The sequence below is a fragment of the Myotis nattereri genome, assembly GCF_964212035.1.
Source record: "Myotis nattereri genome assembly, chromosome: 7".
In the NCBI taxonomy this organism is placed as follows: domain Eukaryota; kingdom Metazoa; phylum Chordata; class Mammalia; order Chiroptera; family Vespertilionidae; genus Myotis; species Myotis nattereri.
Window position 1 is genome coordinate 55,778,214 of NC_138082.1, and position 14,963 is coordinate 55,793,176.

Genomic DNA, 14,963 nt, shown 5'->3' on the forward strand with positions numbered 1-14,963 from the left:
GATATAAGCCCAAAATACACAGTTTTTCTTCCTATCTAAATACACTTCTTTCATCTAAACAGTGGATAAATGATTAATGCCTTTGTGTAGTTATTCTTGGTTGAGTTCCCATCATTCAGGCCCTGCTGAATATACATTGGTGTCATTTCACCAGCAGCGCCTTCCCGCAGTGCAGAAGAATAGCTTTTGCAGTTTTTTGCTTATACTGTTTTTTTTTTTAGATCTTTCAGAATGGTAGCCGCCATGAACATGTCACTTAAAAACAAAACAAAACACAAAAAAAGCAGGTTTGCCATTAGATAATGAAGGTGCACATCACTTTACATACTATTTTTAATGGAGAATGATATTCCTAGAAAAACTTTAAAGACCATGTAATATAGTATACTGACAATTTGGAAAATTTCCCATGCTGTATTGTTGAGGTTTTTCCCTCTAATTTCCTTATGGATGTTATAATCGATGAAAAATATTTACATATATCTTGGAAGATTAGCCTCAAAGGTTATAACTAATTCGGTAATCTAGCAGATTAGTCAGTTGGAAAAGATCGTTTCTGAGATTTTAGAAGGGGCAATACAAGACTTTCCTTTGGATTATTTTCAAATCTTTTCTTAATCTTTACCCTTCCTTGAAAAAATGTATTCTATAAAATTTGGCTTCTCTCTGTTTTTAGAAGTTTTAACTGAGAGCCACAATTTGAACATTTAAATTACATTTTTGATGACTTTCTACATTCAGTCATTTTGCAGTGATAAAACAATCATTATTATTTGTAACTTATAAGAGGAAGTATGGCCAAAGTTTATGATTTTTTTCATTAACTTTAAGGAGAAACTTTATAAATATTTTATATTTTAATATGACTTACTTGTTTTGAGATCCTCCCCGCCCAAAAAAGAAAAAGAAAAAGAAAGAAAGAATAAGGCTCACTGATTTTACCGTCTTTACGTTTCTGTTTGAGTATGAACTTTTTCTTTCATAAATGCATGTGAAGTATACTGGATAACAGTATTCTTTGTATTACTATTTAAACAACCTGATTTATTAGAGCCATATCTATGATATATATAATTTGAGGAAATTGTTAACACTAATCTAAAATCCTAAGGTATTAAAATAGGTTGGTATAATGTTAAATATTTTTTTCTTTTACTATGGTGAAAGTCACCAGAGTCAAATAAATCTTTAATATTCCACGTTTTCCATTTTATTTTTAAAACCTTTGTTCTTTATAAAGTTGAATTCAAGGAGGCTGCTGAACAAAGATTCCTGGATACTATCTTTTTGTTTTTTTCTTAATATATTTTTATTGATTTCAGAGAGGAAGGAAGAGGGAGAGAGAGAGAGAAACATCAATGATAGAGAATCATTGATAAGCTGCCTCCTGCACATTCCAAACTGGGGATTGAGCCCGCAACCGGGCATGTGCCCTGATCAGGAATTGACCAATGACTTCCTGGTTCACAGGTCAATGCTCAACCACTGGATACTATCTTAATGAGAAGAATAATGAGTGTATAACTTCTAAGTAGCAACCTTACAATTAGAAAGATACAGCATTTCTGTTCCAAATTAAAACGTAACCATTTTTTTTTTAGGCATAAAATATGAAAAGCATTGTTACATCAACTAGAAAGTTAATCCAAATATTTTTGCTTGTCTGTTTGGTGTTTGGTTTTGAGGTGCAGAATGGTGGCGAACAGCAGATGTTCATACTCGTACAGGGGCAGCCTTCTTTCCACCGTTACTGGGAATTCCACCACTGTTTGCTCCTCCAGCCCAGAATCATGATTCTTCTTCATTCCATTCAAGGACTACAGGAAAAAGTAATCGAAATGGTCCTGAAAAAGGTATTAACTTAAATGAAGTATTTAAAATCCTCTGCTTCAATACGTATTATCGGTAGAGTTCAAGTTTAATAACATTTATAAAGTATTGTGCTGGACACTTTCACATTGCATTGCTTAATCCTTATAATAACTCTTTGGGATTGAAAATATCCTCATTTTGCCACCAACATTAAATACCATTTAGTGGGTTTTTTGCAACCAAGGTTAAATAAATTATTTAAGGAAATGTTGCTTACAGATTGATTTAGCATCGCAGGATTTGAACCCAGGTCTTCTAACTCCAAACTCTGCTGCTTTTGCCTCTGTATCTCACTAGCTTTTTTATGTAACCCACTATAATATTTACTTCTTCTGTAATTAAGCTTTAAGTTGATTAAAACTAATATCCTAGTATTCTTTGTTTTTAATGATTATTAACATTTCTGTTGTTCATGGTTGTCAGACTATCATTTGCAAATTATAGTAACAATTTAGATGGTTTATTATTATCTTTCTTTTTGCTTGAGGTAGTATTTGGGGGAGTTTGCTCTGAAAGGATGAGTGTTTTCATTTAATTATCTTTCTTGATGTTTTAAAAAATTGAAGTGTAAATCACATAAATGTAAAATTAACCATTTTAAAGTGAATAATTCAGTGGCACTTAATACATTCACATCATTGTGTAAGCGTCAGCTCCATGTAATTTCAAAACATTTTCATCACCCCAAAAGGATTTATGTGTTGTGAATATCTCATAGTTCTTATCATACAATTTGTGACCTTTTGTGTCTGCGCTTTCACTTTGCATTATGTTTTCGAGAATCATCACATTATAGCATATAGCATTACTTCATTCTTTTATGTGGTCAAACGAATTCTATTGTATAAACATCTTTATTTTTTCAAGGTGTAAATGGGTCAATAAATGGAAACAGTACTTCATCTGTGTCTGGTATCAACACATCTGTACTATCCACTACTGCTTCCAGTTCTGTTGGACAAACTAAAAGTATAAGCTCAGGTGGAGGAAATCGAAAATGTAATCAGGATCAAAACAAAAACCAGCCTTTGGATGCTAGAGCTGACAAAATCAAGGATAAAGTAAGTTATTCTTTGAAGGACAAATTTATAACAAATCTATATGTAGCATTCCAGAAGTCAAACCACCTGTGTCTATGGAATAATTTATTATGAGTTACCAAGTTCTATTTTTGTGGATGTTTATTTTTATGGTGTGGTACTAATATCATGTATTTTAAAAATTAAAACTGTCAGCACTAGTAAATAATGAAAATAATAATAGTAGATAAGATTTATTGAGAACATACCAGCTCTGCACGAATTGCTTGGCGTGTAATATCTATTTCAATCCTCCCCATACCTCTAATGAGGTAGGTACTATTATTAAAACGGGGAAACACAGCCCTAAACTAGTGCTTCAGTTAGTGGTCAGGATTTGAAGTCTGGCAGGTTGACTCCAGAGCCCATGCTTTACGAAACCAAAAGCAAGCAAGAAAAACTTTTTTAATGGAAATTTTCACATATACAGAGTAGATAGAATAGCATAATAATCTTATGTACCCATTATCCAGGCTCAGTAATTATCACCTTGAGGCCAACTTTATTTTGCTATGTTCCCAACTGTACAAATAATCAATTTAATGCCTCTCAGTTCTAAATTCACCCTCCTCTTAAAATATGTGTGTGTGTGTGTGTGTGTGTGTGTATTGATTTGATTGATTTTATAGAGGAAAGGGGAGAGAGATAGAAACATCAATGATGAGAGAGAATCATTGATTGACTTTCTCCTACACGCCCCCTACTGGGGATCAAGCCGCAACCTGGGCACATGCTCTGACCGGATATCGAACCGTGACTAACTGGTTCATAGGTCAAAGCTCAACCACAGATCCACACCGACTAGGCTGCTTTCTGTTGTTTTGACAGTTGGCACAATGTTAAATCATGTTAGAAGGGGGTCCCAGAGAAACACTGGAATGGAAGGGTTTTCTGTTCCTGGTTCCAGTGTTTTCTTCTTGTTCTTATGCTATGGCTGCTGGTTGTATGTAGGAGACTCAGCAGTGCACATCATATAGTGAGTTTCACTGGCATCCCAACAGACAGCTCATTCCAGTAGACCCCCATTCTAAGCCTGTGGTTTCATTTTCTGTGGTTCCATTTACTTTTAGTCAGCCGCCATCTGAAAATATTAAATGGAAAATCATAGAAATAGACCATAAGTTTTAAATTGTGTGCTGTTCTGAGTAGTATGATGAAATCTCGCACCATCTCACTTCATCCCACCTGGGATGTGAATTACGCCTTTCCCAGTGTATCCAGGCTGTATACGCTACCTACCTGTTAGTCACTGGGTGTCCATCTCGGTTATCAAATTGACCGCTATGGTATTGTAGTGCCTGTGCTCAAGTAATCTTTATGTTACTTTATAATGATCCCAAAGTGCAAGAGTACTGATGCTGACAATTTGGGTATACCAAAGAGAAGCTGTAAAGTGCTTTCTTTAAGTGAAAAGGTGAACGGTCTTGACATTAGAAATGAAAAAAAAAAGTATCCTGAGGTTGCTAAGATATACAGTAAAATGAATTTTTTATTAGTGAAATTGTGAAGCAGGACAAAGAAATTTGTGCTAGTTTTGCTCTTGTACTTTAACTGTAAAAGTTATGGCCATAGCGTGTGATAAGTGCTTAGTTAAGATAGAAAAGACATTAAATTACTCAGTGGAAGACCTAAACAGAAAATGTGGTCCAATTGACAGCAGTGTGTTGTACCAGATATCGAACCTATACAGAGACTTCAGCAAGGGATCCCCTGAAATGAGTGACACCAAGCCATATAGTGCAAGTAAGGGATGGTTACACAGATTCAAGAATAGGTTTGGACTGAAAAATGTAAAATGATTGGCGAGAGAGAGAGAGCGAGCACATTTGCATATTATAATTGTTCTACTTTATTATTAGTTACTAGAGGCCTAGTGCACCAATTCATGCAAGGGTGGGCCCTCGGGGTGGCCTATGGAGATTGGGCCCCAGCTCATGCCCCCAGCCTCACACCCCAGCTCGCGCTCACAGCCCCACAGCCCTGCCTGGCACCCCTCCTTGGCCTGGCGCTGCCCCCTCACCTGCTCCACCATCCCGCCTGCAGAGCAATCGATCAGGGCCGAGCCCCCCCCCCCCCCCCGCCCCCTCCCTCTCCCCCATGTCTGGCTCCCTCAGTGCCTGGGAATGCCACTGGGTGGCTCTCCAACTCATTTTACTGGTGCCCCAGCTAGCGGGTTCCCAGCAATTTTTTCTGGCATTCACTTTCACCTGTGATACCTCAGTGAGCTCCTCTGCCATCCAATGGGCAACAGCCACATCCTCTCCAACAGAGTTTGAAGCTAAGTCTTAGGTAACGAGGGCTTGGAGGACACAGGCCCTCTTCCAAGTTTATCTTAGAGTAGTTCACCATAGCTCTGCAGGAAGTGGCAATTTCATTCATTTTCTATCCCAGTATTCTTTTTTTATTTTTATTTATTGATTTTAGAGAGAGAAACATTGATTTGTTGTTCCATTTGTTTATGCATTGATTAGTTGCTTCTTGTATGTGCCCTTACCAGAGATCGAACCCCAACCTGAGAATATCAGGACAATGCTCTAACCAACTGAGCTACCCAGCCAGGGCCTATTCTAGTATTCTTTTCCCCCCTCTTAGTAGTTCATCTTCTGTTACAAATTCTTTATGATAAAATTTCCCTGTTCAAGTTGCTAGTGTGGTTCTGCCTCCTGACTAGACCTCATTTGTTATATAAAAGCATGAGACCCTAACAGGTTTGGCTCAGTGGCTAGAGCATCGGCCTGCGGACTCAAGGGTCCCAGGTTCAATTCTGGTCAACGGCATGTACCTTGGTTGCCTGCACATACCCAGCAGGGAGTGTGCAGGAGGCAGTTGATCACTGTTTCTGTCTGTCCATCCCTCTCCCTTCCTCTCTAAAAAAAAAAATCAATAAAATATATATTTTTTAAAAGCTTATGAGGATTGTAGTGGGTGTGCAGATCAAATGTGGTAAATCCACTCCAATATTTTTGTCAGTCTAAATAAGCCTTTAGATTTCCTCTTCCACATCATGCTAGGGATGCTGTGACATTTCAACTTTATTAAATGAAGGTCACCACTAAGTCTTGGTTTCTTTCATTCAAACAAGTAAGCTGAGATAACTCCATCTACATGAACTAACACATTATGTCCAGAATTGTCGGTACGTGCACCCTTATCAGTGAATTTGGTCCCATTTGTAATGTCTTCTGGATTGAGAACTCTTGGTTTATTCTGAGTTAAATCCCAAGCATCAACTGCAAACATTCTGGGAACAGATAATCAATAGAGCAATGTCTTCTCATCTACATTTTATGAAAACCACTTTTAGGGACTGATTTTCTGGGAAAAGAGCATCCAGAGTTTGTGATCCTGCACAGATCACTTTCTCTGCCATCTCAGCTGAAATATTAAGGGGCCGGGAAGCTTTTGGCACACCATAGCAAGAAGAACAAGATATGGGTAGCCACTGACTACAAGTAGCATTCATCTGAACTTTAAATACGAAAAACATGCATCTTAGGTTCTAATTTTTAATCCTAAGGAACTACTTTATCAAATTTTACTTGCCCTTCAAGACAGTACAAGCTCCTAGATATTTCAGTTCCCTTTTCAACAGAAGATAAATGCTTTCCAGAAGACATTTGAGGGTCTGGGGAAGGTCGTCTGCTAAAGTCAAGAAGCCTCATGGTACCCAATCACAAAAACTCAATAGGACTATACTTGGGCTCCAAGACAAACATTCAGTTACCCCTGAAACAAAAGTGATAAAAGACTCTTGCTTATTTCCTTCCAGGAACACAGGTTTCAGGATCACACTCTCTACCTATTATTTTTTTCCCCCTCTCGTTTCCCTGCATTTATATTTTTATTTAAAAAAAATTTTAAATTACATTTATTGGGGTGACATTGGTTAATATGACCATCCAAGTTTCAGGCGTGAGTTTCTATCTTACAAGACCTGTATATTGCACTGTGTGCCCACTACACAAAGTCAGATTTTCTCTTGTTACCATATATTAGGACCCCCTTCATCCCTACCTCATCCTCTCTGGCAACCACCACACTGCTATTTGTGTTCACAAGTTTCAGTTTTATATCTCAGATATGAGTGAAGTCATATGGTTCTTAGCTTTTGCTGACTGAATTATTTCACTTAGCATAATATTCTCAAGGTCCATCCATGTTATTGCAAATTGTAGTATTTTATCCTTTCTTATGACTGAGTAGTATTCCATTGTGTGTATGTACCACATCTTCTTTATCCAGTCTTCTTTTTTTTAAATATATATATATATATATATATATATATATATATATATATATTATTGATTTTTAGAGAGAGGAAGGGAGAGGGATAGAGAGTTAGAAACATCGGTGAGAGAGAAACATCGATCAGCTGCCTCCTGCACACTCCCCACCGACGCTTTATCTGCTGAGCCAAACCGGTTAGGGCTATCCAGTCTTCTATTGCAGGACATTTTGGTTGTTCCCATTATCTTGCCTCCATGAATAATTCTGCAGTGAACCTAGGGGTGCATATAACTTTGCGAATACATGTTTTCAAGTTTTACTTTTTAATTACGGTTATCAGATAATATTATAGTAGGTTCGGGTTTACACCCCAGTGATTAGAAATTATATAACTTACTAAGTGATTATCCTGATAAATTTCTTATTCATATGACACCATGCATAGTTATTAGAATATCATTTACTATATTCCCTAAGCTGTACTTTACATCCCCATGACTGTCCTTTAAGAACCAATTTGAACTTCTTAATTCCTTCACTTTTTTCACCCATCCCTTCAAATCCTCTCCCATCAAAATGTTCTCTGTATCTATGAGTCTGTTCTGTTTGTTTCTTTACTTGGGTTTTAGATTTAATTGTTGATGGTATGTATTTATTGCCATTTTATAGTTTATATTTTTAATATTAAAAATTATTCTCGAAGAAGACCCTTTAATACAGCGGTTCTCAACCTGTGGGTCGCGACCCCTTTGGGGGTCAAACGACCCTTTCACAGGGGTCGCCTAAGACCATCGGAAAACACACATATAATTACATATTGTTTTTGTGATTAATCACTATGCTTTAATTATGTTCAATTTGTAATAATGAAAATATATCCTGCATATCAGATATTTACATTATGATGCATAACAGTAGCAAAATTACAGTTATGAAGTAGCAACGAAAATAATTTTATGATTGGGGGTCACCACAACATGCGAAACTGTATTAAAGGGTCGCGGCATTAGAAAGGTTGAGAACCACTGCTTTAATATTTCATGTAATACTGGTTTGATGGTGATTAACTCCTTTAGCTTTTTCTTGTCTGGGAAGCTGTTAACTTTGATTCTAAATAATAGTTTTTCTGGGTAGTGTAGTAATCTTGGTTGTAGGTCTTTACTTTTCATTGCTTTTATTATTTCTTTCCATTTCCTTCTGTCCTGCAAATTTTCTGTTGAGAAATCAGCTGACAGTCTTATGGGAGCTCCTTTGTAGGTAACTTTTTTTCTTCTTTTAAAATTTGTTGTTTGTTTTTAACCTTTTGCATTTTAATTATATATCTTGGTGTGGGCCTTTTTGGATTCATAGTGTTTGGGACTTGCATGTCTGAGCTTCCTGGACTTGTATGTCTGTTTCCTTCACCAGGTTGAAGAAGTTTTCTGTCATTATTTTTTCAAATAGTTTTTCAATTTCTTGCTCTCTCCATTCTTCTTCTGGCACCCCCAAGATGGAGATGTTGGTATGCTTGAAGTTTCTCAGAAGTTCCTTACACTATCCTCATTGTTTTGTATTCTTTTTTCATTTTGCTGTTACGATTGGGTGTTTTTTTGCTTCTTTATATTCCAAATCACTCTTTTGATTCTTAGCTTCATCTGTCTAGTCTACTATTGATTCCCTGTTAATTATTTTTCATTTCAGTTAGTGTATGCTTCATTTCTGACTATTTCCTTTGTATGGTTTCCATGTCCTTTTTTATGCTGTTGAAGTTTTCTCCCATTGCATCTATTTTCCTGCTAAGTTCTTTGAGCATCCTTATAACCAGTGTTATAAGTAGTGCATCTAGTAGATTGCTTGTCTCCATTTTGTTTAGTTCTTTTCTAGAGTTTTATTCTGTTGTTTCATTTGGGACATGTTTCTTTGTCTCCTCATTTTGGCAGCCTCTTTGTGTTTGTGTCTATGTATTAGGTAATTAGTCTCTAGGGGCCTGGTAGAGTGGCCTAAATGAGGCAGGTGTCCTGTAGGATTCAGTGACACAGCCTCTCCATTCATCTGAGCTGGGTACTCCAGGTGCATGTGCATTTGTGCATACCCCTCCCCCAGTGTGGCCATTGTATGCCTTCCTGTTGTGTACACCTTCCTGTTGTAGTTGAGTCTTGATTGCTGTTGGCACATCAGTGAGAGTGATTTACGCCCAGACTAATCGGCTGCAAAGACTGGCTGCTTCCACCGTGGAGGATCAGCTATGCCTGGGCCCACCCCACAGAGCAGGACTTACTTCATTGGGGCCCTGGTGTCTGCTGAGTCTGTTGTGGAGGTGGTTGGGTGATGCTTTGACATGGTCTGAAGCTGTCCATCAGCTACCCTGACTCTTGGGGCCTCTCAGGAGGTGAAGGCCAAGGCCATCTTCTGCCTGTATTCTGGGGCCACATGGCAAAAGTTACAAAATGATCTGTCAATGGCTGCTATTTGTGCTAGGCTTTGATGCACTCGAGAGAGGCCAATCTGTGAACCAAGTATGCTGTCACTAGTGCTGGGCCTGGGGCAACTTAGCAAGTGGTACAGGGCATGCTAAGGCCAGACGCTGCTTATTTGAGAGATTTTAGGAAAGTCTGAAGCATGAGCCAAGACAGGCCATTCCTGTGGAACAGATACTGGAAAAACGTGGGTGGGACCAAAAGTTGTGTTGGGCATGGTCTGAGGTTATTGCAGGGTGCGGCGAAGAGGGACAGCCAGGTTAATGGAATCTCAAATATGGTGTCTGCCTGTAAGTCTCTGTGTGTGTGTGTGTGTGTGTGTGTGTAGGGGGGGGGGGGGTCTCATCAAAGGAAAAATGGCCTCTGCCAGCACTCCTGTCTGGCAGAAAGCTACCCTCCAGCTCTCTCCCTGATGCCAGATAATTGAGTTCCTCCCCGTATGTCCCTGGTGCCTTTAACGCTGCTGCCTCAGTGCTGGAACTTAGAGGGAGTGAGCCTGAGTAAGTTTGTGTGCAGGACCTTTAAGCTGAACTGCCTAGGGCTCCAGCAGCCCTCCATCTCACTTAGCAATACTTCCTGCTGACTTTTACACCAGAAGTTATGGGGACTTCTCTTCCTGGCATTGGAACCCTGGGGTGGAGGGCCTGGTGTGGGTCTGGGACCCCTTGCTCCTCAGTGGGGACCTCTGCAGCCGAGATACCCCTCCTGAGGGTATCACCAGGGTGGCCACACATGGGTGTGGGACCAGCCTGTTCCTTCCTAGCAGTTTGATGTCATTTCTTCTTTAAATCCCTAGTTGTAGGACTTTTGTTTGGCTAGATTTCAGGAGATTCTGAGTGACTGTCATTCTCTAGTTCAGTTGTCATTTTGATGTGGTTGTAGGAGAATTCGAGTACCACTTTTCCTACACCACCTTCTTGATCAGAAGTTCTGTACCTGTTGCTCTTCAAGTGCTCTTTACTCTCCTCCCTTATCATTTCTTTCAAGGGCATTCCCAATAGAGTGAGCTCCCAGGGTCTATCTGTGCTGCCGCCAGCTTCTTTGAATGCCAGACAGTGACTGAAACACCATCCATTCCTTATTCTCATAGCATTTTGAAACAAATCCCACACATCGTGCCCTGAATATATTTTTACATATATTTCTACAAGTTGAAAGTCCATATTTTTAAAACTTACACTATCCTACCTCTTAGAAATAGTGCTAAAATCTTCAGTACCTTAACAATGTACAAGGCATTGAACAAGACTTTGGAGGCATGGATATGAAACAGATCCTTTCCTTAGTTCTAATAAGGAGTCTACATTGACATCCCTAAACAAAATCAGTGTTGTTAGAGTAAAAGGTGTTTCCAGTAACTAAAAACTTACAGAGGCACCTCTCTAATGATAAAAAGGGATCGATTCTGAGATAGCATAGTGGTGTTCATAGACATCTACATAGAAATAACACTAGAAAGACATGGGTTATCAAATGAGGGAAACTAGAACTTAAGATTTCAGAAGAAGGGCACCTTTGGATCATACGTGGTCTGGCATGAATTGTAGTAGTAGGTTGTTGAAGTAAAATGGACATGAAGGGCATTGTCGCTAAAGAAGAAGATCCTATAGTTTTACCCAGTAATTTTCAATTTTAAGAAGCTTTAAAAAAATTTCTTCCCTAGCCCTCTTCTTATGTAGTTTGAAAAGATATTCTTCAGTTAATTTTGATAATCTTTCCTGGGTTCTACGTTTACATCATTTTATACTGCTCACTTAATATCCTTAAGTCCAAGTCCCTCATGTAGTCTGCATGTTTATTTAGAATAAAGATATTTTAAATTAAACAAATTAAGTCACAAACTAAAATATACACACAGCCTGTTGGCAAAAAAACTAATAATAATAATTCAAGTTTGAATAAGTTCCGCTCCTGCTGCCATACACAGCAGCCAAAACATAAATGGTTTGATGATTTTACAACGTCATATGTTATCACTCCCTCTAATAGTTTCTTATCCCACTTAGAATTAATCCCTGTCATGGCCTACAAGACCCTGTGAGGTAAGATCCCTGCCAGTCTATCCTGCCATATCTCCTATGTCCCTGGTTCCCTGTGTGTGCCATAGCTAGTCTAGTTGGCTTCCCCATTCTGTGAACAAATTAAACTTGTTACCTTTGCTGCTTCCCATATTGAAGCATTCTTCACTTGTTCTCCATTTAGGTCTCAGCTCAGAAAGGTTCTATCTGTATCTAAATCTTTACCCCACCCCACCCCCAAAATACACTATCTATCCAGTTATCCTGTTTTTTAGTCATGGTATTTATCTCTAAAACCCCTTATTTATATTGTTTGTTGATTCTCTGCCACCAGATCCCACTAGGGCAGAGTTGCTGTCTCTTTGTCACACCCCTCTATCCCCAGAGACTAAAGCATTCCCAGTACATAAGAGCCTTGAATATGTGCTAGATTTTATTGGAAGAAATAAGTATATAGTGAAACGAAAGTTCAAGGAGAGGGTTCTGAAATCCTTTTCCAGATTGAATGGGGGGTGGGTTCTTGGGGGGGTTAATAAGCTCTTCTTTGATCATTTTTTGATGAACCTAAGAAGACTCATTTTTTAAATGTTTAAATGGCATAACACACATACTACCTAATTATGTGTGAATGAAAAAGAACTAACTACACACACACACACTAATAGCAATTAAGGAGATGAAATTGGTGATATTGACACTCATTTTTCTAATATCTGGACTTGCAGCTCATATCTCCTTTGTTGTTTTTTAAGTAGGGTCTAAATTGGTTACCTTATAAAAAAAAACATAGACTCTTTGCACATGGTCAGAGTATGCTATGCAAAACCACCTGCATCAGAATCACATTATGGGCATGTTAATGCAAATCCCTGTGTGCTGTTTGGAATTGGGATCTAGGAATCTGTGGGTTGCAGCAAACTTTGCCAGTGAACATCACACCATAAAGATTTAGGGTCTGCATCTCTAGACTTCACTCTTGAGAAGTGTAGGCCCCATTTCTCATGCCATCTATAATAATAAAAGCGCAATATGCTAATTAGACCGGGCAGCCAAACGACCTTCCTGATGACCTTCCGCATGAATCCAGGGCTGCGAGGTAAGCCTGGGTCCCAGGTGCCTGCTGACGGCTGGAGGGAAGCCCAGGTCCTGGGTGCCAGAGGGAAGCCAGTGCTGGCAGCCAGGGGAAGGAAGGCCTACTCTTGCACAAATTTCGTGCATTGGGCCTCTAGTCTTTAAATAAAAAAACCACACAGATGACTTGGGCATGGAATAGGAGTTTATTTCTTCCTGCTAGATCACTATAGCTCCCTTATTTCTTTCCTTTCGTATCTAGCCTTTACTGAAACCAAAAGTGATAACTTCAATTTAGATTCCTTATGATTTTCATAGTCTTACTATAGGTGCTTAGAAACACACAACAGTTTGTTTGCAATGAAGTGTTTCTCCAACAAATGGCAGGCTTAATATTACTATTGTTTCCCTTTTGTCTCTACTTTGGTTCCTCATCACTTTCTCCTTTAGTGTGAGAGAAGATAGCTCAGGGAATGGTGGTAACTGTTAGTTGGCTTATTGAAGGTGTGTCTCTGGGGGAAGCATTGCAGTTGCTAGTTTGGAGCAGTTACAGTACCATTGAAAGCGAAATAAAACAGCAGGAGTGAACCTCCTCACTTCTATGTATTTTACTAGATTTGAATCAAATTTCAAAAGGCACGAAGGAAGAGTATAGATTTACAATCTGTAACTATGGCTTAAATTAGACTTCCTGGTAAAGAGATATATGATTATCTTTCTTTCACCAGGCCCAGTAGTCATGAAAGACCCTATTTCTATTAAGACCATAGCTTTCATATTTGTAAGGCCATAGCTTTTGTAATTGGTTGATTACCTTTTCTATATTTTGTTCTTTATCAGCAAACACTATTGAAATATTCCTGAGTAATTTTGGATTGTACTCAATCTTATTGCTCTGTCATTTCAGTATTTCTCCTTTCAGTCTTCCTGTTGGCAGAATTTTAACTTTTCCAAAGTTATATAGTTATTTAGTTGTAATTTATATTATGATTTTTCCTCTTTTTATCCACTACTATTGTCTAGTCTCTAAACCCCAAACTTTCCTTTTCTATGACCTAATGTTCCTTTCTCCCAACTTTAGATTTCCTTTTTCCTATAGAATCTTAATGTTCCAGAAATTAATCTTTCTTTATCATATTTTTCTTTTTTATGTGAAATATGAAAAATTAAAATTTTGACCTTAATTAAAGCAGCTTGTAAGTCCTTTGCTACCTGTCTTATCTTCTCTATAGTACTTATTACTGTATGGAATTATTTGCTTTTATATTAATCATCTGCCTACCACCACCACCATTACCACTAGAATTTTAATTTTAAATTTTAATTTAAATTTATCAAAGACAGTTACTCTTATCTTAAGCATCATTGTAGCCCAACATCTAGAAAGGTGTATTTGGCATATTATATGTAAGCATTTGGCTACTAACTCACTATCTGCATAAAGAAAGAAGACTAAAGCTAATTATAGAACTTCCATGTATATAAACCTTATAATTGGAATTATTATTTTGTAAATTATTCTTGTATTTTATAATATACTATATTGAGATTTCCCATACCCTGTACATGTCAGAGCTTGTATATTTTATTGGAGAATTCCTGTCACATAAGTTAATTTGATTAGTTTGTTGAATAATTACCCTTACAACATGTGAGTTTTCCTTATTTCCTAAAGTGACATTTTGAGATTGAAAATATCATTTGAAAATTAAAAGAGCTTACTTCTTACTGAAACTTTAATTTTTCTAAAAATCTTGTTTTTATCCAGAAACCAAGGAAGAAAGCTATGGAAAGTTCTAGCAACAGTGATAGTGATTCAGGCACATCATCAGACACCTCAAGTGAAGGCATTAGTAGTAGTGATTCAGATGATCTAGAGGAAGATGAAGAAGAAGAAGATCAAAGTATTGAAGAAACTGAAGATGATGATTCTGATTCAGAGAGTGAAGCACAACATAAAAATAACAACCAGGTATAAATAGTTCCCTTGGCCTCATCTACACAGTATTTATATTTAGGGATTAACTTATTTATCCTGATTCATTGCCTTTAGTTCTTACTTTTATAAAAAATTGATTTTAGCAAGAGAGAAAGGAGGGACAGAGAGAAGAGAGAGAAACACACACAGAGAGAAACATTGATTTATTGTTTCACTTAGCATTCATTGGTTGATTTCTTATATGTGCCCTGACTGGGGATTGTGCAACCTTGGTGTATCGGGACGATACTCTAACCAACTG

The 14,963-nt window shown here is 37.9% G+C and overlaps 1 protein-coding gene across 1 annotated transcript in view; it reads left to right on the forward strand.

The window, feature by feature from the left end:
* Positions 1-14,963, forward strand: part of BAZ2B (bromodomain adjacent to zinc finger domain 2B) — a 330,950-nt gene that overhangs the window by 225,859 nt on the left and 90,128 nt on the right. The window contains exons 10-12 of the mRNA XM_081095898.1: positions 1,686-1,853; positions 2,740-2,933; positions 14,492-14,695. Coding sequence (XP_080952024.1) covers positions 1,686-1,853; positions 2,740-2,933; positions 14,492-14,695 — 566 coding nt within the window. The remainder of the gene's footprint in view (positions 1-1,685; positions 1,854-2,739; positions 2,934-14,491; positions 14,696-14,963) is intronic.